Source organism: Scatophagus argus, chromosome 6 (genome assembly GCF_020382885.2).
Source record: "Scatophagus argus isolate fScaArg1 chromosome 6, fScaArg1.pri, whole genome shotgun sequence".
NCBI classification, from domain to species: Eukaryota; Metazoa; Chordata; class Actinopteri; family Scatophagidae; genus Scatophagus; species Scatophagus argus.
In genome coordinates this window covers 5,923,946-5,949,755 of record NC_058498.1, presented here as the reverse complement: position 1 = coordinate 5,949,755, position 25,810 = coordinate 5,923,946, and the positions used below count along the sequence as shown (strand labels likewise).

The window sequence follows — 25,810 nt, the reverse complement described above, 5'->3', positions numbered from 1 at the left end:
GCAAAAAAAGACACGCCCGGAACCATATTTAAGACAGATGTTTTACACGAACCGTTTGAGTGTGGCAAAAGCGCCAGTTTCTCAAATTTGTCACAAACGAATTTCTGCAAGACAAACGACTTGAAATGCCGTGAGTATTGTTCACTGTATCTTCTATATCTGTCGCTTTGATTTCCTTGATTACTTCATTGATTCTTTATTAAGCGTATGGTAACCAGCAGAACTTGAACTCTAAGTTAATTCAGAAATACTTTATGTTATAACCTTTCTGTATGGCACCAGTAGAGCAGAACAGTTATACAACTGTCACCGCCGACTATTATATCTTTATTTACCGACTGATTATACATATATTATGATATTAGACATAGAACGGATTTAAACTGATATATTGAATTATATTCAATTCAATTCATTGTACGCAACTTTTCAGGCTCACATTTTCTTTCTTGATTTAATCCTTATCTAGTTTGCGTATGACTTCAGTAACGATGTTATACTTTATTAAGGACTGAATAGTGTGGTTGCTTATTATTATAAAGTTTGCTGTGGCATCAGCCTTCATGTTTTGTTGTTTTGTTGTACAGATGTACTGTATTTTACTGATACTGTTGTTGCTAAAATGTCAGTGTGAGCACATTCCACTATCACTGGAATACTATCACTAAGTACACTGAAGATTCAAATAAACGAGAATGGCTTTGTAGATAACTTTTTTCTTCAAAACCTATCTTCACTAACAGTGTGAGCAGAGCTCAGCCGATGGACACTGCCCATCATGTAAGTAAATAAATGGTCCTCATACCAGGTGTACTGAAAATGACAATATAATGTAACTGAGATACTGATCTCTCAGCTCTGTGTAAGGTGTAAAGTACAACATTTAGGCTGTATGTGTTAAAAATGTGACTTATAATGACTTGTTTTCATCAATTTCTGTCTGTCCTGAATAGCACCCAGTTTCCAATATACCAGTACCTGCAAGAACTCAGGCTCGTTTGGCTGGGACTGCAAGCTCTCAAGCAGGTTTGTTGACAAATGTCTTTGCAGATCTCATGTCAGTGTAACATGTGACAAAAGATGTTCCAAACCCACAGGATCATGAGCTACACATAGAAGCAGGACAAATGAATTTAGACCATGTCCACACTAGTGAAAAACTGTCCTTGATTTTTTTCTTCCAAGAATGGCACTGAGTTATTGGTCATTGTCAGAACTGTGTCCCATGTCTAAATGCTATCCAGTCTGTTCCGACTGGTGAAAAATGAACACCTGTGTAACACACTGCGCATCCCAAACTCTAAATGTGGTCCTTTTTCCCACACAGTATATCTGTGACTGTGAAAAGGTGTGTTTGCTTTCTTTTTCTGTGACTTGACAATTTAAAAACTACTGACTTCACGTTTAAAGAGCTGATCCTCCTATAATTTTCCTCTCATGAACATCCACTATTAAGATAACTGCACAATTCGTACTTCCAGATGAATTACCTCAACCCATAAACTCCATTCTGTAGCCGCCCCTGGAAATGACACGTGTCTGTGAATACTCTCCAGCTGCATTTGAGATCATAGAGCTTGGATTGTTGTCTTTCCTGAAAAGGTCACTCTTAGGACTGTTTAGTTTATAACTTTTAATTGTGTATAATACTGTCGCTTTGTCAGTCCATAAAGCAACAGTAACTTGCACCTATGCCTTGTGTTAATAAGGATGTGGTGCTTAATCAACAGGGAGGACCAAAGTCACAACACATGAACTAGAGGTCCCACAGACAGAGTTGGAGAAGTAAGTACTTAAGTCCCAGCTTTTGCATTTATCATATTTTTAAAAATTGTTTTCATTCATCACTTTTATCGTAAGCTGCAAAATATTTTTTTTCACTGCTGGCTGTCAGTACACAGAGAACCAAAGTTGTGCACAGAGTGAAAGGGTTACAGAGAACTTCCCTTTTATGAGTTGCTATATTTCAATTGCCACACTTTCCTGATGGTCATAATGACATATCAGAATTTAATGACAGGAGACAGGGAATGATGGAGATCCATCACTGGCCAAATTATCAGTGATTTACATAGCACTAAAAATAGTTGTATAAGAGTCACTTAACACAAGAGCCATTTCCTTAGTCAAGGCAGACATTTGGTGTCTGGCCCATCTATCAAGACAAGCATTAGTTTTTAATTTTATAGTGCTGACACTCATACGTTACATGAGCTCGGTTTACAGTACATTCATAACACTCACTTGGTTATGTCATATTAGGGTCGTTTGGGCCACAGCAGTGTTTTAAAAACCGACACACTTCCAAACCAGTGAACCACAAAAGTACAACCCAGCACAATTAAAAACCATTTAAAAGAAAATTAATTAAATTAATAAATAATAATGAGTACTTGCCTTACAACAGGGCATTGTAAGTAAGCATTTAGTTACGGACAGTTATTTAGATCATAAACAGTTGCTATTTTGAAATAGTAAACATGAAATTGCTATTTTTTTTTTTATCTGTATTTGATTGTATCTTCCACACACCATTCATATGAATTATCTATGTGTTAAATCTCTTCTTTAGACTCATTCACACACCACCAGCTTAACCCACTAGCTGATCAAGATGTAACAAACCGAAATCTAGTCAATATTAATACCTATGTGTAGTCCTTTAAGAGATAGATTTTAGGTTTCAATCATGTATTCATATGATTCATACTGTCAGAAATGTAATATGAAGGCCTGTGAACATGTCATTGTGCATTGTCACCCCACTTCTTCTGTTTTGACCAGACTGGACTCCTTACGTTCTAAACTGGAACAGTCAGTGGATGCATTTATCAAAGCCAGGAAAGAGCTGGAGGAAACATTCGTGAGAAAGATTTTTTCCTCTGGTCTTAAATCTTTACATGTGGCGGAAATGTCTCTGTCTCTCTCATATGTTGGGATTGAGAAATTATGCTTTTTATTACACACTGAATATTCACTTTTGACGTGACTTTTCCTTTCAGAATACGCCTTCACTCATTTCTAATGCTGTTAGCTATCTTTTCCCTTTCCTCGTTATTTCCTGTGTGTTGCTAGGGATTTTGTGGTTTTCCTTTTATTTCCTTGAGTCTTGTATTTTAATTAGTCAGCAGAGGGCAGCAGTGAACAAGGACATTTCCTCACTGGTTCTTCTGCTGACCTGAAGACTGAGCTAAAGAGGCTCAGGGAGCTGAGTAAGTATGCAAATGAACAGAACAGTGTTGAATGTGACTTTGAAAGTCGGCCAGGAGTTGAAAAGGAGTTATATACTGCTATATTCAACTTACCCCACTGGATCTAAAATGCACATTCAAGAAGTTGATTATGACTGGACACAAGACAGCACTAATTCTGGGTTAGAGACTCTATTTGTTCGTACTTTTAAAATAATTGCATTTGTGTTGTTTCAGCATCCAGATTAAAGTAAACTTTGAGGGAAAAAAAAGACCCCAAGCATCAAAGTCAAGGTAATTGTAATAAACCTCACAAAGTGTTAGACTAAACAATCTTTTATGGTTTAATATTCATGTGCTATTATGTTTTTACTCCATCAAGATAAACACACCTACTTCACATTACTGGGTTATTATCACATTGATCACTGAGAGGCTTTATGGCCACGTGCTAAGAGGAGCGGAGTGGTCAACAATATCACAAGATTTACACACGTGTTTGAAAGTGTAGAAACTGAATACCTGTTTTCTTAAGGGGCACATTAATTTTGGTCTATTGGACAACTTGAATCTGACATTAGATTGGACATCTACCTAAAGTTATGTGCGGAATATGAGGCTGGTGCCCCGACTATTTGCTTGTATCAAGACTATTTTACGGTTATTTTTCAATGGCAGTCCTCACTTAACAGCTCCATTTAGCCAGTTGTGACTATGACCTTATCTCTATATCTTTAAAGGCCTGTAAGAAAACATTTTTGTCTCAATTGTTTGGCTTTTTCCAAGATGAGCAGAAAAACAAATAGAGTCACAAGGCTGTTTCATTCCTACGGAATTCCCCATCCGCCACTGCACTCTCTTTGATTTGCTTCTTCCTACTTCTGCCTTGATATTTAGCATCAACAGCATCAGTGGACATTTCTTTCAGTTGTTAAAGACAATCGTGTTCTTTGCAACCTTTGGAGAAAAACATTTTGTTATGGTTACACAAACAAGTCAGTAGATTTCCTAGGGAAAGAATTAATTTGATTATTTTAGGCACATATTGTGCCTGCAGCAGAGCAATTCTTGTGATCCAAACATACAATGGCCACTTGTGTAAAATTAATAGGGGGTATTGTCAGGAGGCAAGTTTGTTTTGCGATAAGGTTGTTAGAAATTATTTTAATTAGTTCCAGTAAGGGAGCCGAAGATACATGATGCATTGTGGATCCACGCCACAGGAATGTCACATTTTTGTCACATGGTAGATCCGTGAAATTTATCAGTTTTGCATTAGGCTCCTTATAACAACAGACTTCACAATGTCAAGGCAGATAGCTGTGGGAGAGAATTGACCCTCTATGTGCATTGAGACACACATTTTAAGTAAACAAACTGTTATTCAAGGCTGCTGAAGAGTTCTGGCCTATATCTGTTTGGTAGCGTGAAATCCAGACAGATGCTGTTGATGGTATCTTGAAGCATGAGTCTGCTCTAGTGTAAAATGGTTGTTTAGATTCACTGGCCCTTAGGCTTTGAGACCATGTACGCCCTGTAAGAAGCACTTTGGAAGGTTGAAGTGTTCTGAGAAGGCATAGGATTACACAGTATTTGCTCGGTGTTCTCTCAGCTTGACATTGTATCATGTACCAAGTTATGAGAACAAAAGTATAATGAAAATGGCTTTGATGTTCCTGACAAAGTGACTGCACTGTATGTATTGCCATACTATCATACTATATATATATATATATATATATATATATATATATATATATATATATATATATATATATATATATATATATATATATATTAAATTATTATTGTATTTTTACAGGTATACTAATGTACTATGTGGCTTTTGATAGTGAATATGTATTTGACTAATTTCCCCGTCACATCAGCTGTTTTCATGAGGTGCTCTGTAATGATCAATAGATTTATAGAACATTGTAATGGACTCATGGACTCAATATTCAAATTTCAAATTGGATATTGGATACTTTAAATTAGGAAAACTTAACTTAAAACTTAACTGTTTTAGGGGCTGCAACATACCTTCAAATGACTGGGCATAGCACCCCATTACCTGAGCCATGCTCATATAACATCACTTTAAATCAAGATGTGTGCATAATCATATAGCTGGTTTAAACGTATGGCACCTATTTGCTCCCTTTCCATTGGGACATCAAGACTGGGGAGGAAAACATGCGGACAATAGTGACACATGACTGCTGCAAATACACAGACTATTCATAACATTATAATGGGAAAATGTAAACGGTAGGACAAGAAGAGAAGAGACGGCAACCTGACTCACTGTTGTCAGTTATACCGAAATATCTGATTCAAGTTTGCTAACATTAGCTATGACCAGTAGCCAGACTAAGTGAGGCTGTAGCAGCTTAAAATGATAACTTTCCATTTGTAGGAGAGCACTTGGACGTAGTGTGGCAAGTCTGGCATGGCAGCCATTACACAGCACTGAGCCCTTTCCTCATGATCAGACTCTGTGCCCCAGGCTCTCCCCCTCAAGCCTCTAGCACCTCCATCCTGCCAAGGCGGCTGAGTAAATCCATGAGGACATTTAAACCTTGAAGGCCAGTCCTCCAATCCCAGTGCTCCTATGTCTTTTTTCCCTACAACTTTCTTTCCCTCTCTCCGTTTTATCCTGCTCTATCATCTCGTTTCCACCTTAAGCTGTGATAGTTAAAACCATGTCTTTCCTCCGAGTGACAGTGCAGTGCTAAGAAGCGCTTATGGCCGCCCTGTAAGGTTAACAAAAGTTTCAGTAAGCGTTCTAAAGAAGTCACTCTTGGTGAGCAATCAAGCTTGGGTCGAGCATAAATCCTCTGGGTCTAGTCGCGGCATTACAAAAACCCGCAGCGTCTGTATGTGCTGATGACTACAAAATTGAAAAAGAAAGGCCCTAATAATTCTGAGGCAAGTTTCCCTCAGCAGTAGGTATTGATTATTTGTGTGTGGTGAGAGATTTGGAAAATTCAATTAAAGGAGTTGTGCAAAGGATTCATAAATTCAGCCTCTCCAACCCGTATCCAGACATGGTTATGTTCTAAATCAATGCTGCGCTTCACAATATATTTTCTTAGGAACATAAAAATAAATAACATTTAAACAGTTCTGCTTACTACAGAAACAAATTTTATTTTCTCCGAAGCTTTTAAGCAACAGCCAAGCACTGACTTGTCCGCATCTTCAGGGTGGTAACGTATTTTTATTGCAGTTTTTCCCATAAGAAAATCCTATGTAATATGAATTTGGAGATGACAAAATGAGGGGAACGGGGAAGGCTCAGCAGTGTAAAAATTGATCAGGCCATAGCTGGGGCCACGTTGGGAAAGATTTGTATGTCAGCAGTAATGGGGCTGTATTTAAAAAGAAGATTCCTTAAGATGTCATAAAAGTGATTGGGCTGTGTCGCAGGTCGTGGGTCTGCCGGTCCAGGCAGCTCCCAGACTCTGGCACATCAATCCTAGCAGGCCTCACAGACAGATGCCACCTACCCACTGAGAGTTTTATGCTTTCTGATTGAACACATAGGTGCAATTAAAGGAGGGGGGAGTTGTATATTAGGCTCTTTCAGTCCACGTGAAGCTAGTGGCCTTCGATCGACAACGTGGGTTGCAGAGTATGCAATCTTTTCAGGCGTGATTTCTGATTTAGTGACTGTCATTGCATTTCATCTTAGGATGCATAAAATATGTCTCTAGGTTTCTTTGAAACGTTAACAAACAAGTGTTCTTTTCCATAAGAAAACCGTAGCTGATGGTGGACTGAAAATGGTGGACTTTTTTCAGTTAATGTTACCAAAGAGTAGGTTTTTAAGATTGTAGTTGACTTTGAGTTCAGTTTTGTTTGTTCAGACTGTCTCTGCTTTTCTGCATTTTTCTGCTGCTTGCGTTATGTTAAACATCACCCAGATAAAAAGTGGGCATTTCTTTTTTTAAATAAACACTTTAACTCATCTATAAATACCTAAGGGTTTATCATCTCTCTTTTTTAAAATATAAAGAAGGGGAGCTCCTACAACTTTCTGAAATCCATTATGGGCTGAGGTACAATAATCCACTTCACACTACTTCATTTTTTTTTTTTTTTTACTTAAAATGAATTACAAATTCTAGTTTAAAGACTGACAGAAATCCATTGTCATACATCTTGGTTTATTAACAGATCACTTTGGTTTATGGAAAATACGCCTCCTGTTAACTCTCTTCTTTGTGAACCTTCAGTCTTGACAGTGACTGCAGTGTGTGTAATATCACAGGGTGCCAGTGGGGTTACAATCATGTTTTCCTCTCCCATATTCCCCAGGTTTTTGTTAGCGAAGCATCTCGGCTGTTGACAGCTAATGGAATTGCTCTTCACCTTCTGCGCGTATGATCCCGCGGAGATAAGGCAGAAGATGAATGTGGAATCTGTGCTGTCAGTTGTGAGGCTGAGATGTCTCGGAAGGCGTCATTCATTTGCGGGAGAAGTGTCTCAAACGGTGGGAACGAATCCTCTGACATGTTAGACCCTGTCTACCCACCGGAGCCTCTGCCAGGCAGCTGACAAATGTTGATTCTACATTAACCACAATGCTGCAACGCTGTGCAAATAATGTTCTTTCAGATGGCAACTCTCATCCCCTTTATGGCTAAAACTATGCAATCCTCCCCACCCGTGCACTTTTAACACCTTTGAAAAGTAAAGGTGGGGAGGAGGAGGGGGCAAACTGTCTTACACGACACAGTAGTCTCTTTATTTGGCAGCGCCTGGGAAGGCCGAGGCCTCTTAACTGCCCGAGTCGACCCAAGCAACAGCTGGTGTTCACAGCAACATTTCCTATTTCTGCCTAAGGTGGATCGTGTAACTCTCACTTTATCACCCTTAGAGGCCAGGTGAAGGACAAAACCAGCACACCCATAAACAAACCTAATGTTTTGATACAAGCCCCATTGGAGATTGATGGAAGGCTCCGTGGTGCTTTTAGTGCCCCGTTACCACCCTTGATTCATTACAGATAATCTCTTATCTTTATCAACTGTAGGCCGGGACCTAAAACTGTTAGCTCTTCTTCTTACTTTTTGTACCAATGTGTGTTCGTGCTCTGGGGTCCCTTAGGGAGATTTTCTTCTTCTCCCATTAGCACAGAGTTTTAGCTATGAGGGTACCGTCTCTACTTACTGTGCCTGCCTCTGGTCTGAGGTTCAGAGCCACAGGCACTGGGGATACAAATCCTGGATAAGTGATCGGAGAGTAGGCGGTGACAGGAGCCTTGTTTTCACTATGGCTTGACAATGAAAAGGGCTCACTCTGTGGTGTCTGATTATTTGACTTTAACTCTAGACGCACATTAAATTGTTGTGACATATTTATATTTATGTTTCCAACTGCAAAATGAATCTGCCTCACATCAGCTCTAACAGAGCAGTGTAAACACAGCCAGACAAGCCAGTGCTTCACTGAGTATTATGTTGTTGTTATTATTAGTATTAGTATTATCAACACTGTTCTGTGACCTAAGGATGGGATGTTGCATACTATTGACATTTAAGTATTTATATATTAACCTGCGACTTTTGGCGTTATTATCATTAACTATCAGTGTTTTATTTGTTCACTTAATCAACTAAGCCGTTTATGAAATGTCATGTAGTGAAAAATGTCCCCAAAGTTTCAAGATTCCAAAGTGATCTCTTCAAATTGTCACCAATAGACAGAAACCCAAAGATACTGACATTTTGATGATAAAAGTCACAAGGCAAAGAATTGATAAATTACTTAAAATGATTTTTTTTTTAGTTATCAAAAGGGTTGGTGAATTTTCTGCAGCTGTTTAACTTCCCCTCCCATTTCAGCAGTGGAACTCACTTTTCCTCCCATCTTTCTAAATGTAGTGGCAGGACTTTATATAAACGTGTACTAGAAAGGCAAACCAGCACCATTCACACCAGCTCTAATTGGCCCCTTGTGTTCATATTCCATTGTAGTAACAGCGAACTCAGATCTTGGACTCCTGTTTGTCCCTGTGGCCCACTATTGGCTCTGGGCCTGGAGCCTCAGATGCACAGGCACCCCTCAATGACCTGATAACATTTATAGTTGTAATGGATTTTTTTATGCCCATCATTAACTGGCTCAGAGATTGGAGAAAGAAATTGCTTGTACCTTTTTCTGTGGTATTTCAACTTTATAGCATTATGTTCAGATATGTCACCTTCCATCATCTCTTTTTAAGGCCTGTCCTGTCACTGGCTTTGTTTTAAATGAACAGGTCTTTTGTGCAGGACCCTTGTGGTATCTAGGACTTGTAATGAATATTTAATGATGTTGAGTAAAAGCTTTGAAAGATATAATTTCTGTCCAATTATTGGCTCTGTCTCTGCCAGACTGTTACCGGTGATTTAGCGGACTACTTGGTAAATGTAGACAGTTTATGTGGAGCTGCTCAAAATCTAATCATCTAAAAATGTGGCAATAAAACAGATGTTCACTTTGGGTCATTGAGAAAGTTTATTTATTTTCGCACAATCTAAGTTTGTACAAAATGACTTCAATGATGGATAAAAATATACAGTAGAAAACTATTTAAAAAAAGAAAAAAGACATTGACAACCATTAATGCAAGACCTGAGCCCAGTCCCATCAGGTGTACATTTGAATCACAGTCCCCAAACAGGTAAACACAAATCTTACAGTAATATCATTAAGTCACCACCAACAACTGTGGCTTTAAAAGTTATCACAAAATTAAACCAACATTTTTTCCCCGTGGTCTTAACAGTAAGTGAACATTAGAGTGCTGTTCCTATTATTGTGTCCACCTGCAGCTTCAGCATAAAGGCACAGAGCCACATCAAGTGTGTCAGCTGCATGCTGCTTGCTTTGGTGGACTTTTGAGATTAGTCAGCAACTGTGTAGTTTGAAGAAGGGAGTACTTTGTCAATTTTTATAGCTTAAAAAAAAAGTTTTGGTCCAGATTGGAGAAATACCACTGCCTTTCCCTTTTACTTGACATCACTTGTCCTGTGATTTGTCATTTTGTAGTAGAATGATTTTTTTCAACCAACAATATGCCTTAATAAGCGTGTGAGAAGGGCTCCAACCAATGACTATATGAATTATCAACTATTCTGCTGGATACCATCTCAATTAAACACTTGGGCAATAAGTATTCAGGGAACAGAATCATTTCCAAGCAGCCACTGTCTCTTAAGAAATTCAATAATGTAATTCAAGAAGAGGAAAAACAGATTCAAACACAGTCTCATATTTGAGAAGTTGGAACCATTATATTTGACATTTTTGCTTGTAAATGGCCCAGTGTGTAGGTTTTAGGGGGATTTGGGGACAGAAATTAAATACAATATTCAGAATTTTGTAAAGTTATTATGCTTATGTTGCAGGTCTATGGTTGTACGGTTTGTGTTGAGGTCACGATGGCACAAAAGAAGGCCTCCATGCAGATTAAGAGCAGACGTGACCCACGGTGTAACACTGGCTTCCCTGATGCAAAATCACCTACAAATCTCCTGCCGTGCTATCATTACCTTTGGCACCATTCAGTTGATCTTCTTCTGGCTCTTTCTGCTGGGTGGCCCGCTTAACTGGACGATGTTGAAATATAGAAATAGTCCCAAGAAGTGCAGGAAAGCAGTAGTAGACACCAACACAGGAAACAAGTCGGGAAGATGTGGTGGAGGAACCAGAGCTACATTCGCGATGCTCAGACCAACCATGGCTGTGACGCTGATATAGAACTGTAACAGAGGCAGACACAACGCTTATCAGTTAACCAATACCAATTATCAAATGGTGGTTGAAAGAGGGAGTTAAGACTATCTGACATATTCTGGGGTCTAAAATTTTGGCTATCTCAGCTTCTGCAAATTGCTGAAATACCCCTTTACTGTAGATTTTTCCCCTGTCCAAACTGCTTTTTTTGTGGTGACTGAATTGATATTCCATACCAGATACTGTTCAATGTAAAACAATGAAAAGACTGGGCACCTCAGGCTTAGAACAAACTGTTCTAGCTTTTCCTTTAATTTTAAGTACAACGATAATACCAGACCACTGAATGATTTAATTTGAAACAGCTCTCAAATCACATTGTATATTTATCACTGGATGACTTCCATCAAATTGCTCATTTGAGAGGTGCTATAAAGAAAAGATAGACTTGCGGTGTCACAGTGTGGAGCAGCCAATTTGAATTAAGGCCTACATAACTGCTTTTTGCCTTGGTACAGATTTCCAAACAGAAGTGGTGACGAGAGCGAGATCATTCGTGTGTCTATTTGGGCTTTATGACCTAGAGATAAGTCAGCGAGTAAGATGGAGGAAACACCTCATGCCCGCACACTCCCTGCCACCCCGAACCCATGAAACCTTATCGCCCTCATTGGGGCTCGCTATTTATGCTGCTTGTGTAAATAAATATATCTAGGCAAACCTGTGTTAATGACACGCACTATAAAAAGACACCTCTTCTTAATCTCTGACACCCTACCGGTGCCCCTGTCGCTAAGGGGCTGGAAGTGCAGCCACTTCAGACGCCGTGGAAACTTAAATAAGTGATAAATAATTCTTTGGCTGGCAGCGGCTTTCATCCCTGGACAGCTTACACAGCTTACAGCGGCACATGATCTTTATTTATACAGTTGGGTATATCTTCTCACACGGTTGCAATTTAGGTCTAGTGCCACTTTCAAAGTACAGGCCATCTGGGATCCTGAAATCAGCACCCTTCTTATTACAAATCAGCATCAGCTGTACTCCCTCCTCCTCGAGCAGGCATGAACTATTAACTTAATCGAGCTGTAATATCACGACTACTACTTTTACTACTGGTCACTGAGCGTAGTTCCTATCATTAGCAAAAGAACACCATGCTGTGAACTTGAAGCTGCCGCGAGCAGAATGGGAAAATTTGTGATTCTAGCAGCTCCTGGTGATAATATCAAAAAAAGGCACCGTGTTAGCGAGGAACTCATGCCCCACCTGACCCTTTGACAATGACATGAATGGGAACACAGTTTTTACTGGGACTGTCACATGGCTCTGCAAACAAAAACCCATGACATTAGAATTATCTGAAAGATGCTATAATTAAATACACACAGTTTATTTACACAGTTTATTTAAAGGTGTTTTAAATTACACCTTTAAATGACGCAATCTGTTTGTACCGATGAAAAGAAAACTGAATACATACTGTACAATACTGCCTTCCTTAACTCTGTTAGCAGTAATCTACATGACCTTTATTTTTATTAGCAACCAATCAGAGCTCTAACCACAGTAATTGAAGCTCTCACTTCCTGTACAAATTTCTGGGACTGCAGACCTCCGCAGCTTGACCTGCAGCACGTGACTTTTATAAGGCATGAAATTAACACTTTTATACTATTCTGGCTTCATCTTTTGTGTTAGCACGGCTGGGGATACACAATTAAATGGTCAGACGCTGCTCTCACTATGCAACTGTCCCTTCCTGCAGAACAACAATCTTTATGATACTGAGTCCACATAAACTGAGTTCCAGGTCAAAAGACTGAAATGAAAAAAAAAAGTGTTGAAGTGTTTGTAGATATGTAGGTTACATATAACCTGTGGCCTGGTTGTAACATTTTCAGGTATATCACACAATCCAGTGACTGGTATTGTGCTATCATTGTGTCAGGATTTGGACCACACTGACCTTCCATCTTACAATACAGCCCAGGTCCAGTTTTGGTAGGCAGATAAGCAGCTTGTGATAAGCTCCCAGTCTCAGCTCTTCCTCTGAACAGTGCTCCAGTGCGGACAGTAGATAGATGCTGAAGAAGAGGAAGGCCAGCCAGGTGACAACAAGGGGCACCAGCAGACCGTCCTTTAGAAACAGAGGCACCATGCTGCACAGAGGGACAAATACGATGCATTAAAAGTTAATTCAGGCATATTTGCTGATGTCTTTGTCTGGAGTGATGTACAATGACCCCGGCAGAGCAGAGTATAGTGACTCTAAACAGAGTAAAGAAGAACTGCAGGAGTCTTTTCCACTTTTTTAGATGCAATGTGCAGCTGGAGCTTTCATACAAACGTTTGGAACGGAATACGGAAACATAACGTAGCATGATGGTGATGGCATTTTTAATACATCATTCAGTATCATGTTAGCTGAGAAAAAAACCATGGAGCTTTTATCCAGCAGGCCGGCACAAGCAGTCTGTCCCCTGGGGAGAGATGGCACTGACATTCATGCCAAGCTTATCTTAGTTTAGCAGAGGGGCATGGACAAGAACAACAGTTGACTCTTAGTAAATCGCACGTCAGCCCGGCTTGTAAAAACCGACCCACTCACAACAAAACCGCTCATTCAGATTTTTTTAAGTCCCACAAAAAAAAAAGCTACATTCAGCAGATAAATGTTTAACAATTTAGAAATACATACTTCATCAATTTAAACAGACTGGCCGCATTCTGTCCTCTTAAAATTGCTATGGTTGAGTATCCATTCAGCCAATTATGTGAACAAAAGATGTATTTTTTTTTTTAAATGGCAGAGCCTGTAGAGGATGCAGATAATGCGAAGTTAAGACTGTACTGAGAAGCAGCTACAGAATGACCTCCTGTCCCTACACAACGCATGCTTAGACAACAGGCATGCAGGCTATGCCATGTAATCCCCAGATACCCTTATACTAAACCACACACACAACAAATTAGTGCTGCCGGAAGAATTTAACAACAGCTGGTGAATGTTAGACACAACACTTGTAGCAAAACCTGTCTTTTCCATTCACGGTCCTCAGCTCAACCCATATCACAGACCCATTTGGCTTTTTAGGATTATTTCTGTGGCTGTTTCTCATTTGATAGTTCACAGAGATGAGACAGAAAAAAGGGGGAAATAAAGAAAGGTGACAGTGAAATGACAGATTCGAACCTTGGGAACTGCAGTTATGTGGTAGATGCAATATTAGACTCCAGGATATCCAACCATCTATTTCTTAAAACAAGTCTTTTGTTGAACACTGACCACTGCAGCCACAAGTGACACGTACAGAATAAGAAAGTGATTAAACAGTAGTTACATGTCTGGTCAAACCAGACTAAGTGAGGCTTGTCTGAATGAAAATACAATATTTTTGATTTGCTTAAATCTTTCTGTACCTAATAATGCTGCATTGAAGATGGCAGTTTCAGAGTTTCAGTAAAGGGATACATGGGAGCCTGTTGTTTATTAAAAGGAATAGTTTGACATTTTGGGAAAAAGCTTATTGATTCCTGGTCATTGGCACAAAGTTGACAGACATTCAGCAGTGACAGCCAACGTGTCATTTTTACACTTTTTCTTTTGTACAGATTAAACACAGAAGGTATTATGTGTTACAGGGGTATCGATGTTCAAATATAACTCTTTGGAAGAAAGGGGATATATATATTTTCTAAAAATTAATCCAACTGAACGGGTAATGTCATCCAGGTTTAAATAATAAACTGACAAGCCAATACAAGCTAATACACATTTCTCAGTAAGCACAAGAGCTTCTCCAACTCCTGCCAGTGTACAGCCCTTGTATCTTTAATGTATTTTGCCATATACATGATAACCTTATTAAAAAAACAAAAACAAAACAACAACATAAATATAAAACTTTCTCCAACATAGCCTTACCTGAATGTAGAGACCTGCAGGAACCAAATACCCATCAAGGGGAGATCATTCAGTAGGAGGCAGACAGGCCTAGAAAAAAACAAAACAAAGTTCAATATTCTCACTGTTGAACACACTCTACGGAAGGAGGTAAGGCCATGTTAGGTCTGAGATGGATGTGAACCGATACCATGCATCTAATATATTAAAGCAACTAACCCGGTAGGACAGCCTCATGAATTGATTATTGACAGTCTCTCACAAGGCAGCCAAGTGTTTATGGTACAACATTATTTTATACGAGCATACTCTTTGAAACCTTCAACAACTGTTCTTAAAAATCCAACTTTTACTTTATATTCAGTTTTGACATAAGAAGTTAAGAGTTGACTTCATGCCACATCTGCGTGTCTGCGAAGTGCAGGCCTGTTGTTAGTTGAACCTGGCTGAGTGCGTCACTGCCATCCACTGTTAGATGCACACTGTTCTCTGAGGAGGACACTTTCCACCGGTCCCTGAACCCATAATTACAGCCAGTGCTCTTTGGCGATCTTGTTACAGCCCAATAATTGATCCCGCGCAAACAACGCCCCGAGCTGCCGCCTGCCATTCTTTCCTAATCCCTGGACATGCATTACTGATTGATTCAGGGAGACAGGTGGGAGATATAACTCAATAGTTAATAAAGCAACAATCTACCCTAATCTAGATTAATAGATGAGCCAAGATCTAGGAACCAAATCCCTTGCTATCAAATCTATCTCACTCTCTACCTACAGCCGCCACAGCTTTATACATATGGAAGAAAATGGCAATGAACCGCATGAACATGCACGTCTTCATGTCTTACATCACATGTGCAAGTGCTGCATTAAGTCCGTTAAATACAACCCAACTCTTATACACACCACAGCAAATATGACAGTTGAGTGCGATGACAGAGGTGAATAACCCCTCAGTTAGCGAGTCTGCACTTAAATAGAGTGTTCGTCTACAACTCCCGCACTATAGCAGGACGATGATGTCACTTCTACTGAGTGCACATGTACTCAACTCATTAACAATCTGCAGGACATAAACTGAGATTTGAGGCGAGGAACAGACGAATGGCTCCTTCGCAGGCAGAGAAATTAAATCTACACTCATGAATATTTGAGATATCACTATGAGATAGAAAAAGCACAGTCGCTGCTGTCACATGTCGACAAATCACCCGGTGGGACAAAACCTGTGGAAGTTACTGTTATTACCTCGGTACTTACAAGGCAGCCAAAAGGATGGACTTTTCATGAACTTGATAGGAGAAGAGGAAAAATGCTAGAGATGAGTTAACCTGAAAGTGACATTGAAATTATTAGTATAACTACTGTTACTGAACATTAATACTGGACAGCATTCTTTTACCAGCAAAGGAAACAACTAAAGGAATGAATATTTGACACTGTTTTAGACAAGACAGTTAAATTACGAACAAATTATTAAATTACTGATAATGAGAGGAGGATCTGTACATTTGATTACACTTACCAAGGCCAGTTTAAATTGCCAGAAGGTGGGCTTCATCAGGAGTCTGACAGAGGAAGGTAGGACTGCCAGGAGGGTGCAGGCAGCACTGGAAAAACAGTACAAATAAACAGTCAGATTGCGTCTCATCAAAGACCGTTAAATGCATGAAAAATCAGAAAATTCCCAGTGTGAAATGAAGGAAAAAAATAATTGTACAGCAGAAGACATGATGAGTATAAAATCAATTGGGAGCCAATATGAATAGCTGCATTTGCACATAATTTCAGGCGTATACATTCATCTTTCTGCAGTGCTCAAGTGGCTTCATGTGAAAACTGATAGCAACCACTCAGCGGTACACTATTCTGCCAGACTGACAAAGCAAACACAAACAACAAAGTAAGACTGTTGTGTTCAGTCAGTGGCACAAGGTGGTCTGATTTTCTGATGTCAACCGCAAACGATCAATATGTCCAACCAAAACTATGGATGCACATTGTTGTTTTAGGCACCGCCTGGCCCCAAAGACCTCTGCTATGTGGACAATGACCAAATACTGGCCCCTTCTTAGGGTTAGAAGGCATTAGTTTAACCCTTCAATTGTCACCTTCTGGGGGTGGAGGCACCAGAAGAGAGTGACTATGTGTCAGTGCGAATGTGCTGAGAGGTCAGGCAGCGAGTTAGTTCAAGGCGTGAGGCCAGCAATGTGTACGTACCACGACACAGACGGAGACAGGACAGGTTGAAAGAGATATTGACAGTGGTAGGTAGATGGGTAGCAGTAATAAAGGAGCAGTAAATGGGTATGAAAGCGGGTGTGTTATGTGTAGGGCAGGGTTCTGCGGTCCGGAAGGACATGGATCACTTTTCACAGCTGATTCATTCTATGTACACAGTAAACCCACACCAGAGCATTTAGCAATCCACTCCATGTGCCAAAAAGACAAGAGTGTTTTTCATTTGTTTGAAATGCACTACAGTCAAAGAAGTCCAACTTGATCCCCGGACTTAGCAGTCTGGCAGAAACGTGTCCATGCTGCGAACATGGGACCCCTAAATTTAGCATGCTGGGTTATTTAAGCAGGTTCCACCATGACACAACTGTTGCGTCGACTTTTTCTCCCTGTGATCGGACAGGTTCTCAGCTTTTGGTCAAAATAACTTGTACAAATATTTCCGTTGATGCTACAAAGAGTATTTGGGCTACTACACTGTCCACACTGATGACGTGATTAATTTGTCTTTATAATATTACATCATCTACGACAACATATAATCCATAACAAGTCTGAAAAAAATCTGGTACATGACACATATTTCAGTTCAGCCTCTTTGCACCACATTTCCAAGAACGGCTGCAAGTTCATGCTGAAAAGTTCCACACAAAATGTTTCTTTACGGGATGATTTTATTTCCCCAACCCGCTGTCATCACTGTCTTCACCCCCTTGGGCAAGTTCCGCTTTGCCAGGAAATCAAAGAAGTGAAAACAAGAGACATGAGGGTGGGGGGGTCAAAGAAATAAAGACAGAACAATACAGCCAGTGACAGAAGGAAACAGTGAAAGGCAGAAGAGAAAAAAGTGAAGGCTTGTTAGACAGACACAGGGATTACCTGAGGTAGATCTGGGAGTCTCTGGACAAGATGGATCTGATCTTTATCAGGATGTTCAAGCTGCACCATGTGTTGGCCACCTTATCCTGTCCACACACACGCACACACACACACACACACACACACACAATGAGAAGTCACATGAAAACACAGTCATTTTCAAATTAGAAAAAATTAAAGTGGCATTGCTGTAAATAATTATTTCCCCACTGAGACGGCGATTAAAATTCCCCGTGGTTCTCCAGAGGGACATTTGTACATAACCCATCACTCCATCATAAATTTACTGCCCTGTCAGAAAAAGTATGGGACTTATTTGTAAACTTGAGGACAGAAGGTCAAGTGCTGAACCCGAGCAGCAGATACAGACCAACCACAGAGAACTGCTGAGAGACACAGCATGTCAATATGTTAAACAGCTCTCTGTATAAGTCAGTGCATTAGGATTTTAAGCAAAAAAAAAATATATATATATATATATATATTTATTTTAAACTATTTTACACAACTAGTTAACTGAAAACTAGAACTGCAGCTAACAGTAATTTTCACTGTCAGTTACTCTCCTGAATATTTTTCTTGACTGATTAATTTAAAATAATGAAAATCACAATTTCACAAGCCTGAAGTGATTTATTATGTGTTTTGTATGACCAAGACTCAAAAATCTACTTGATTCAATTTACAGAAAGAAAAGAAGCACATTTTGACATTTGGGAAGCTGAATACAGAGAATATCTGGAATGTATGCTTGACTAAAATAACAAAAACGATTAATTATCAAAATAGCAATAGTTGTCAATTAATTTTCTGTCTATCAACTATTGATCAACTGACTAATCATTGAAATTGTAATTAAAACACCATCATTTTTCCTTCTCTCATGTTAGACGGTATCTTTTTTACATTGTTTTAATAAATATCCCGTAAAATCAAATCTTGAAGGTTTATGAATGATATGGAAGATATGTTACAACCTGAATACCAGCCTAAAAGTACTTGTGGTTTATGAGGGACGAGGAGGACGCTGCTGTGAGATTCAGTTGTTTTAAGTGCTTATGCACTTGTGCGGGGATCAGATGATATTGAGGCTCAAGCCGCCACTGTGTACCATGATATCACACCAACACAAAGCTAGATCAGCTTTATGGTCCTGCTCTGAATGGTTTCAGTGTGTGGCCCCGTCTAGAAAAACTATTTCTGGCCTCCTCTCTCTCCTATGTGCTACAGCTGCTCAGGGCACAGCTGTGTGGATCTTAATGGCAGCCTAGTCAGCAACACTGGGCCCTCCAGTGTTGTGTTGTCACAGCCCCTTCCCTCTCTCTTTCCCCTTAGCCTCTCAGCTCCAAATAACCGCTACGGGAATGTTTCTGGACGTCACCTGAAGGCAACACAGGAACAAGAGAGGAGAGGGAGGGTGGGGGTTCCCATTGGCAAATGTAAGGGGGTGAAAGCCGCGTGGCTCCTTCACCTATAAGCTAGCGTGGCATTTCACAGAGAGAAGCATTTGGTGCCATTTTTGTGAGCAGGCAGCAACGTGAGACGCCAGAATGCAGCTCAGTGGGTAAACTTACAACTGCTCCCGCCCAGAAGCTGCCTCGAGCACCAGTCACCGGCCCTCTTCATCCCCACCACCCCTTCTCACCCCTGTCCCCTTGTCCAGAGCTTCTGCTTACGTGCACAATTTCACAATTAGTTCAGGACTAGCCGCCCCCGGCAGCCTCTCACGCTGTCGTCATAGGGGAGTATAGTATCTCTCACACCCTGTGTATTATGTTTGCATCGTTTCGTTGAACAAATACTGCCACAGCGCACGCTGCCATCTGCTTCCCTGGTAGAATTTTCAATTACTTCTCACATCCATGACACCTTGTGGTGGGTGCCACCTTTGGGGATGGGGACAAGAGGGTACACACAAGGTTTCAGAAATGAGAGCTGCAAACCTTTGCTTCTAAGCTGTCGGTCACACATAGAAACACTGCTGACTGAAGTCTTCAAAGTATCCTTTCTCACAGTTCACTGTTGTTTCCTTTTTAAATTATCATATTCCCTTGCCTCCTTTTCTCTCTCTCTCAATGACTGACTGGCCGCAACTTAAAAATGTGTGTGTGTGCGCGCTATGAAACAGTCTAACACACACATACCCTTTCCAAAGATGAAGTTGGTAGCAGGCAACAGTTGTCGGATGTGCTCCGATATGCCTTTAAGCATAGTGCAGGCCACACTCATCAGTCCATATGGCTGGAACATGGCAGTGCTATGAAGTGCTGAAAACACCCAGGCCATAAATTAGTGAGATTTATCTATATCCTCCGACTGTACATCCTGAACAGCAACACCTCCCAGAGATAGAGTGAAACTGATCTTGTGACCTTTCACCATTTTATTCCACTGTTTTCTTTGATCCTGCAGGGTATCGATTTCCCACCGGCTAAGCGCTGGGTGGAGGGGTGTTCACCCTGCTGAGAGTACGGACCGGTGTGTGGGGAACGAGTGCTGCAAAGGTTGTGTATGACTTTGATAAAAGCACTGGTGAACCATGTGCTGTAATTTGTTCAGATCTCCATGAAGTGAGGGCTTTAGCTTCCTAGAAAAATATCAGTTCCTGGAAAACAGTGAATCACCAAACAAAATTCCAACCAATAAATCCATCACTAAGAAATCTTATAATATCAAAAGGTTTGAAGGACTGTATGAAAATTACTGGGATGAAGACAAAGCTCAATCCATAGCATCTGTTAATATTGTCTTTAGAAACATGACAAACCCTAAACCAATATCTCAAAATAATACATTTATGACAAGCATAAGAGAATTGTAAAACAGAGCTTTTATAAATAAAGAGCTGATAAATAAATAGTTTTTATGACCACAAAGTGAGTGATCCTGGGGTGAGAAAAAAGTTAAACCCTAATCTGAAAAGTCTCCACAAAAGAGTACTCTTCCTTCAGCAAAAAGACATAAAAACATATAACCATGCCCTGTTTCAGACCTGAGTGACTGGTGACTGAGTAAAGAAAAAAAAAACAATTTCTATGGTTTAAGGTTAATCATCCACACCACCTCAAGGGGAAAGCTTCAGTGTAAACTACCACAGAGAACATGTGACCTGCATGAATCATCTCATGTCCAGGCCATGTGTATGATCTGTCAGGAGACATTATCTTCTTCCACTTCTTACTTTAAACTACATGTTTGTGACTGAGCATGGAGAATTGCTATTCTTAGAGGCTTGCATGACCAGACTACAATTATTTTTTTGATAAGACTGAGTCGCAAGATCAAGCTTTTCATATGTGGTTTTCCGGCTGACTCTTTGTTCAAGAAAAGTCTACAGTACCTCAAACAGACCACGAGTCACGGGAAAGACCCTCCTGACCACCTGCAAAGCCTGACCGGGGTCAGATAGGAAGGGCAGCCAGCAGAGGGCAAAAGTCACCAACACAGTTGAGGCAATTCTCACCAACAGGAAAAACCTACATGAAGAGGGTCATACAGACAGACAGGCAGGAGGTACAGATACACCACAAATAATTAAAAATGGGCAATTACTCACACAGTTTGGACATTTTTTGTAAACATAATATCTAAAAAAAAATGTAATAAAATACAATTGTTGACATTATCTTGAGTTTGGCTATGTCTGCTGTTCTTCAAACAATTAGCACATACTGTCTGAAAGTCCTAAATTTGGGATTTGACCCTTGTGCTGGGGAATGCAGTGAAAGCCATGCATCAGCTGAAAGTCTTCAGTGTAGGTCAGGCTATCTTGTCAGCTGTAACTGTGAAGCTGCTGGTTAAGTTGCACACACAGCATAGCTGAGGAGTTTGGGCATGGCGAGAGTGTCATCTGGACATATCTTCCCCCAGGCCCTTCTAATCCAGCTCTCCATTTGCTACTAAATGCCCTTGGTACATTGTTACTAGATAAACAGACACTGGACACACTAGTAACAGCATCCAATCTGATTACCTCAGTCATTCTGTGGCTCTCCTGAGGACACTGCCTCATAGACTGACATTACATATCTGCTTTGAGTGCTCAGCTGACACTCCCATGCAGAGTGACAAAACAATATAACCAAAACAATATGCAGCTTGATAGTAATGACTTCACAGACACAAATATAAATCTTCTTGGTTTTGTTTGCCTGAGCTACACGAGTGGCTGCTTCATTGAGATATGAGTCTTTCTTTAATTGTAAGAAAGTACACTTAGACATTTGACTGTTTCCTACTTTCCTTTCTTTCATGATAATCTCTTTGGGCACACTGTACTCTAGATGTGGTCTGAATAACTCTTAACCAGTGGTGCCAGTACATCAGAGGGTTTGCAGTTATGAAGGTACATGTAAAGATTCGGGACAAAACACAAACAAACAGACTCACCCTCGACCCATCGGGCCCAATTTGATACACTTTCCCAGCAGGTAGAAGAAGAAGGGCAGAGCATGGTACAGCTCCATCTGTTTGTAGTTCAGAGCCAGGCAAAAGGCCATGGAGCCCAACGAGTCCCAGCCCAGACCGAGAGCCAGAACCGCCCACAGGGCAAAACCAAGGCTCACTCCATTGTACCTGACAGAGTTAAGGTCAGTATTGTGTCTCAATGTCTCAGGTCAAGACTTCTTTTGAGAGGAGGTAAACAGCTCAGTTTCTTGGTGTGGTACAAGTATCTCTGAAAACAGTATCAGATGCTACGTTTACACATCTTAAACCCTTTTGATGCTTGAAAAGCTCACATATAATGTTGGTTTAGGGCAAAATGTCCACATATTACTTTTTCAGGATCTATAAAAAAGGTGTGTTTTCACATTAGAGTTTAATGCCATTTAGAAGACTTTCATTTAATGGTGTACATTTAAAATAACAAACTTCCACTTTTCAAGTTGTTGAAAATTTAAATCATTAAAAATCTGTATTACAATTTCAATGATTACAAGTGCTACAAAAGCTAAAAGAAAATAGAAAATAAAAAATCGATATACCACTCTATTTGGGCCTTTAAAGTCAATGCCTACATATTTTGAAGGTCACTATTCCATGCAAAGTAACTAATTTCAATGATATCGCAGAGAATAAACAGTACACATGCACGTGTACGTGTACATAAAGGATACTGAAAATGCCCGTAGTCAATGAGGATTAACCCAGGGTATAGGAGGAAGCAGAACAGAGTGGAAACCTGGAGGGAAAAAAAGCATTTCTAAATTGTTGGAAGGTAAACATGACAAAAATGTAACCACAGTCCACAGATTATTGGCATACAAAGCAGTATCAAAGGTCATCGGTTATATCGTATGAAAAATGTGGACATGTGATAAACTTCTGCAGACTGCATTGCATGAAAGAGAGATCTAAAAAAAAGTAAGCATTTTTCTTTATTTGTTTATTCCTTTCCTATGCTTGCTTATTCATAAAGTTGAGAAGAGCCTGTCCCACCATGCCCTGAACAAAGGGCAATGCATGCTGGGAATGCCTGCTTCTGCCATTTTACAGACAAAGCTAGTACATGTCTGTTTTAGTTACGGGTCTTACAGCTGTTTGATCTTTTAAAACACAGTGAAAATATTACAAAATAACCTTCATTGATTGTATTCTAAATGTAGTTATACCCACTGAAATGGAGTAACATCCTGGAAAACATAACAGCATCATATTATATTGCACTAATGACTTCATAATTCCCCAATTTGGATGACCAGTGCTGTAATCAGTTTTAATTATGGGTGGGTTCCCAGACTAAGTGGCTCATTTAGGTCTTTAGTTGAAAAACTATTAGACGTCATGACGAATTAGACAAGCGTTACCTTTTTTTTAGAGGATCCATCAGTCAGGTATAAACAGTACAGAACCACAGCAGGGATGTATATCAACAAATCTGCTACAAGGACTGAAACAGAACAAAGGATACTATTAATACATGTCCACCTTTGTAAGTGAGGAAATTTTATTTGCTATTCTAAGGATGAGGTCGAATGGACCACGGAAACTTTTCACTGTACCTGTAGCTCTCATGAATAACTTGTGATCTGCACTTTCATAACCCCTCGATTTGTGAAGCTCCACCCATTCAGGGTTTATTAACTTGGCTCTGCAGGAAATTATGAATGCCAGAAGAAGAAGAAAGAGGTTTGTTTTAGTTGTGTTTTTTTTAAAAAAAAAAAAAAAAATCTTGAATGAGCCTGCTTTTGAAATACCTATGCACAGGATATATGGAATAAAATGCAAATGTAAGTAGAATAGTAAAGTTTGTCATATTAAAACTGACATGACAGCATAGAAACTCCGCGGATCTGCACTTTTCTTCACTAAAGTAGGAATATTATGTCAAATATATTCTCTGGTAACTAATGAAAACTACTTACATGTAAGCACAGATCAGGCTGTGGTAGGCAGTCAGAGGAGGGTAGTCAAGACCCCAGTAGTTCAAGTCATTGTCAGTGGTATTAAAATACCTGCATGAGGACAAATATCATATATGTATTTATTCTGAAAGTGTGGAAGAATCAGACAATTTCTCGTTAAAGGGGTGCAGAAATTGGTCCTGGGATGCATAATCTCATACACTATATAGACAAAAGTACTGAGACACCTGAACATTACACCAACAGGGACTTCAGCGACATTGTATTCCAAAGACACAGAGAGTGGGAAGGCTTTCCACAAGATTTTGGAGTGTTTCTGTGGGGGGTTTTGCCTATTCAAGCAGTAGAGCTTTTGTGAGGTCAGACACTGATGTTGGACCAAAAGGCCTGGCTGACAATCTCTGTTCCAGTTCATCCCAAAGGTGTTGGGTGGGGTTGAGGTCAGGACTCTGTGTGGGTCAGTCAAGCTCTTCCACACCAAACTCATTCAACCATGTCTTTGTGCACTGGGGCTCAGTCATGCTGGTATAGAAAAGGGTCTTCACCAAACTGTTGACACAAAGTCATAGCATTGTCCAAAATGTCTTGGTATGCTGAAGCATTAAGATTTCCCTTCACTGGAAGTCAGGGGCCGAGCCCAAACTCTGAAAGACAGCCCCATCCCAATACTTTTGTCTATATAGTGTAGCTCTATTTAATGCTTTACAGTGCGTGTAATTTTGTCACTCCTTTGGTGATCTTTGGATCCTTTTATCCCATGCTGGTGGCATTGTGGGTATAAGACCCAGCATAATCTGGTCACAGCATTATATATTCATACATACAATATTTAACAACAAGGCTTCAAAAGCATTCAGTCGCTGACAAAAGAGCTCATAGTATTTCAAGTGACTGAACGAGCTTGGATTCCTGCAGAAGTTACTCCAGTGAGTAAACAAACGAAGCGGCAGACTGACCATTCCTGGACAGGGAGGTTGTAGGTCACCTCTTGCCAGTGTCTCTGGGCTTCATAGTCTCCAAACATGGGAGGTTTCCCCGCCCCTGGAGAAAGATATTTCAGCTGTTAGTCCGGTGAATGGGAAACTACATCAATGAGTGGCAGGAAGGATCCACACACACTACAGATGGGCGATGCTAACCGCTAAAAGCAAGGCGTCTGTAATGTGTGAGAGGACTTCCGGCCATTAGTTTAATATTAATAATAAAACATTTAATTGGCACATGCAGTTGTGCATCAAATAAGACTACTGTGTTTCTCTGAAATGTGCCGCATGTTAAGTTTAAGCTCAACACACTTCCTACCTGAATATGAATTTAACGAAACGCCCCATCTCACAACAACGCCCAATAAAACACAAAGCGACACGAGACTCCACGTCTGCATAACGTATGCCGGTAAAGTTAGTTTATGGGGGAGAATTAAAAGCTAAAACTCCGTTCATTGACACAGTGTTGGAATCTGTTTACATTTCCTGTATACGTCATCATCAGGGCTTCGTT

General features: G+C 40.1%; 2 protein-coding genes across 3 annotated transcripts; one reads left to right on the top strand and one right to left on the bottom strand.

The window, feature by feature from the left end:
• The first annotated feature begins 26 nt into the window (after window positions 1–26).
• On the top strand, window positions 27–3,454 carry LOC124060325 (integrin subunit beta 3 binding protein). Of its 2 annotated transcripts, none has more exons than XR_006843552.1 (7): window positions 27–130; window positions 744–780; window positions 954–1,026; window positions 1,731–1,785; window positions 2,785–2,863; window positions 3,076–3,212; window positions 3,429–3,454. XR_006843552.1 is itself a non-coding variant. In XM_046391145.1 (7 exons), exons 1-7 carry the CDS (start codon window positions 126–128, stop codon window positions 3,443–3,445), a joined length of 354 nt encoding a protein of 117 aa, XP_046247101.1. In that variant the 5' UTR covers window positions 27–125; the 3' UTR covers window positions 3,446–3,454. The 2 variants fall into 2 exon arrangements, 1 of the variants encoding a protein (XP_046247101.1); XM_046391145.1 differs by having other exon boundaries at window positions 3,125–3,212.
• A 6,318-nt stretch (window positions 3,455–9,772) lies between these two features.
• alg6 (ALG6 alpha-1,3-glucosyltransferase) lies at window positions 9,773–25,810 on the bottom strand. The gene is made up of 14 exons (XM_046391144.1): window positions 25,613–25,810; window positions 25,267–25,351; window positions 24,311–24,400; window positions 23,948–24,036; window positions 23,753–23,835; window positions 23,063–23,127; window positions 22,335–22,520; window positions 21,286–21,421; window positions 17,946–18,031; window positions 16,354–16,438; window positions 16,089–16,159; window positions 14,848–14,916; window positions 12,889–13,081; window positions 9,773–10,945 (listed from the first exon to the last, which is right to left on the bottom strand). Exons 1-14 carry the CDS (start codon window positions 25,692–25,694, stop codon window positions 10,748–10,750), a joined length of 1,518 nt encoding a protein of 505 aa, XP_046247100.1. The 5' UTR covers window positions 25,695–25,810; the 3' UTR covers window positions 9,773–10,747.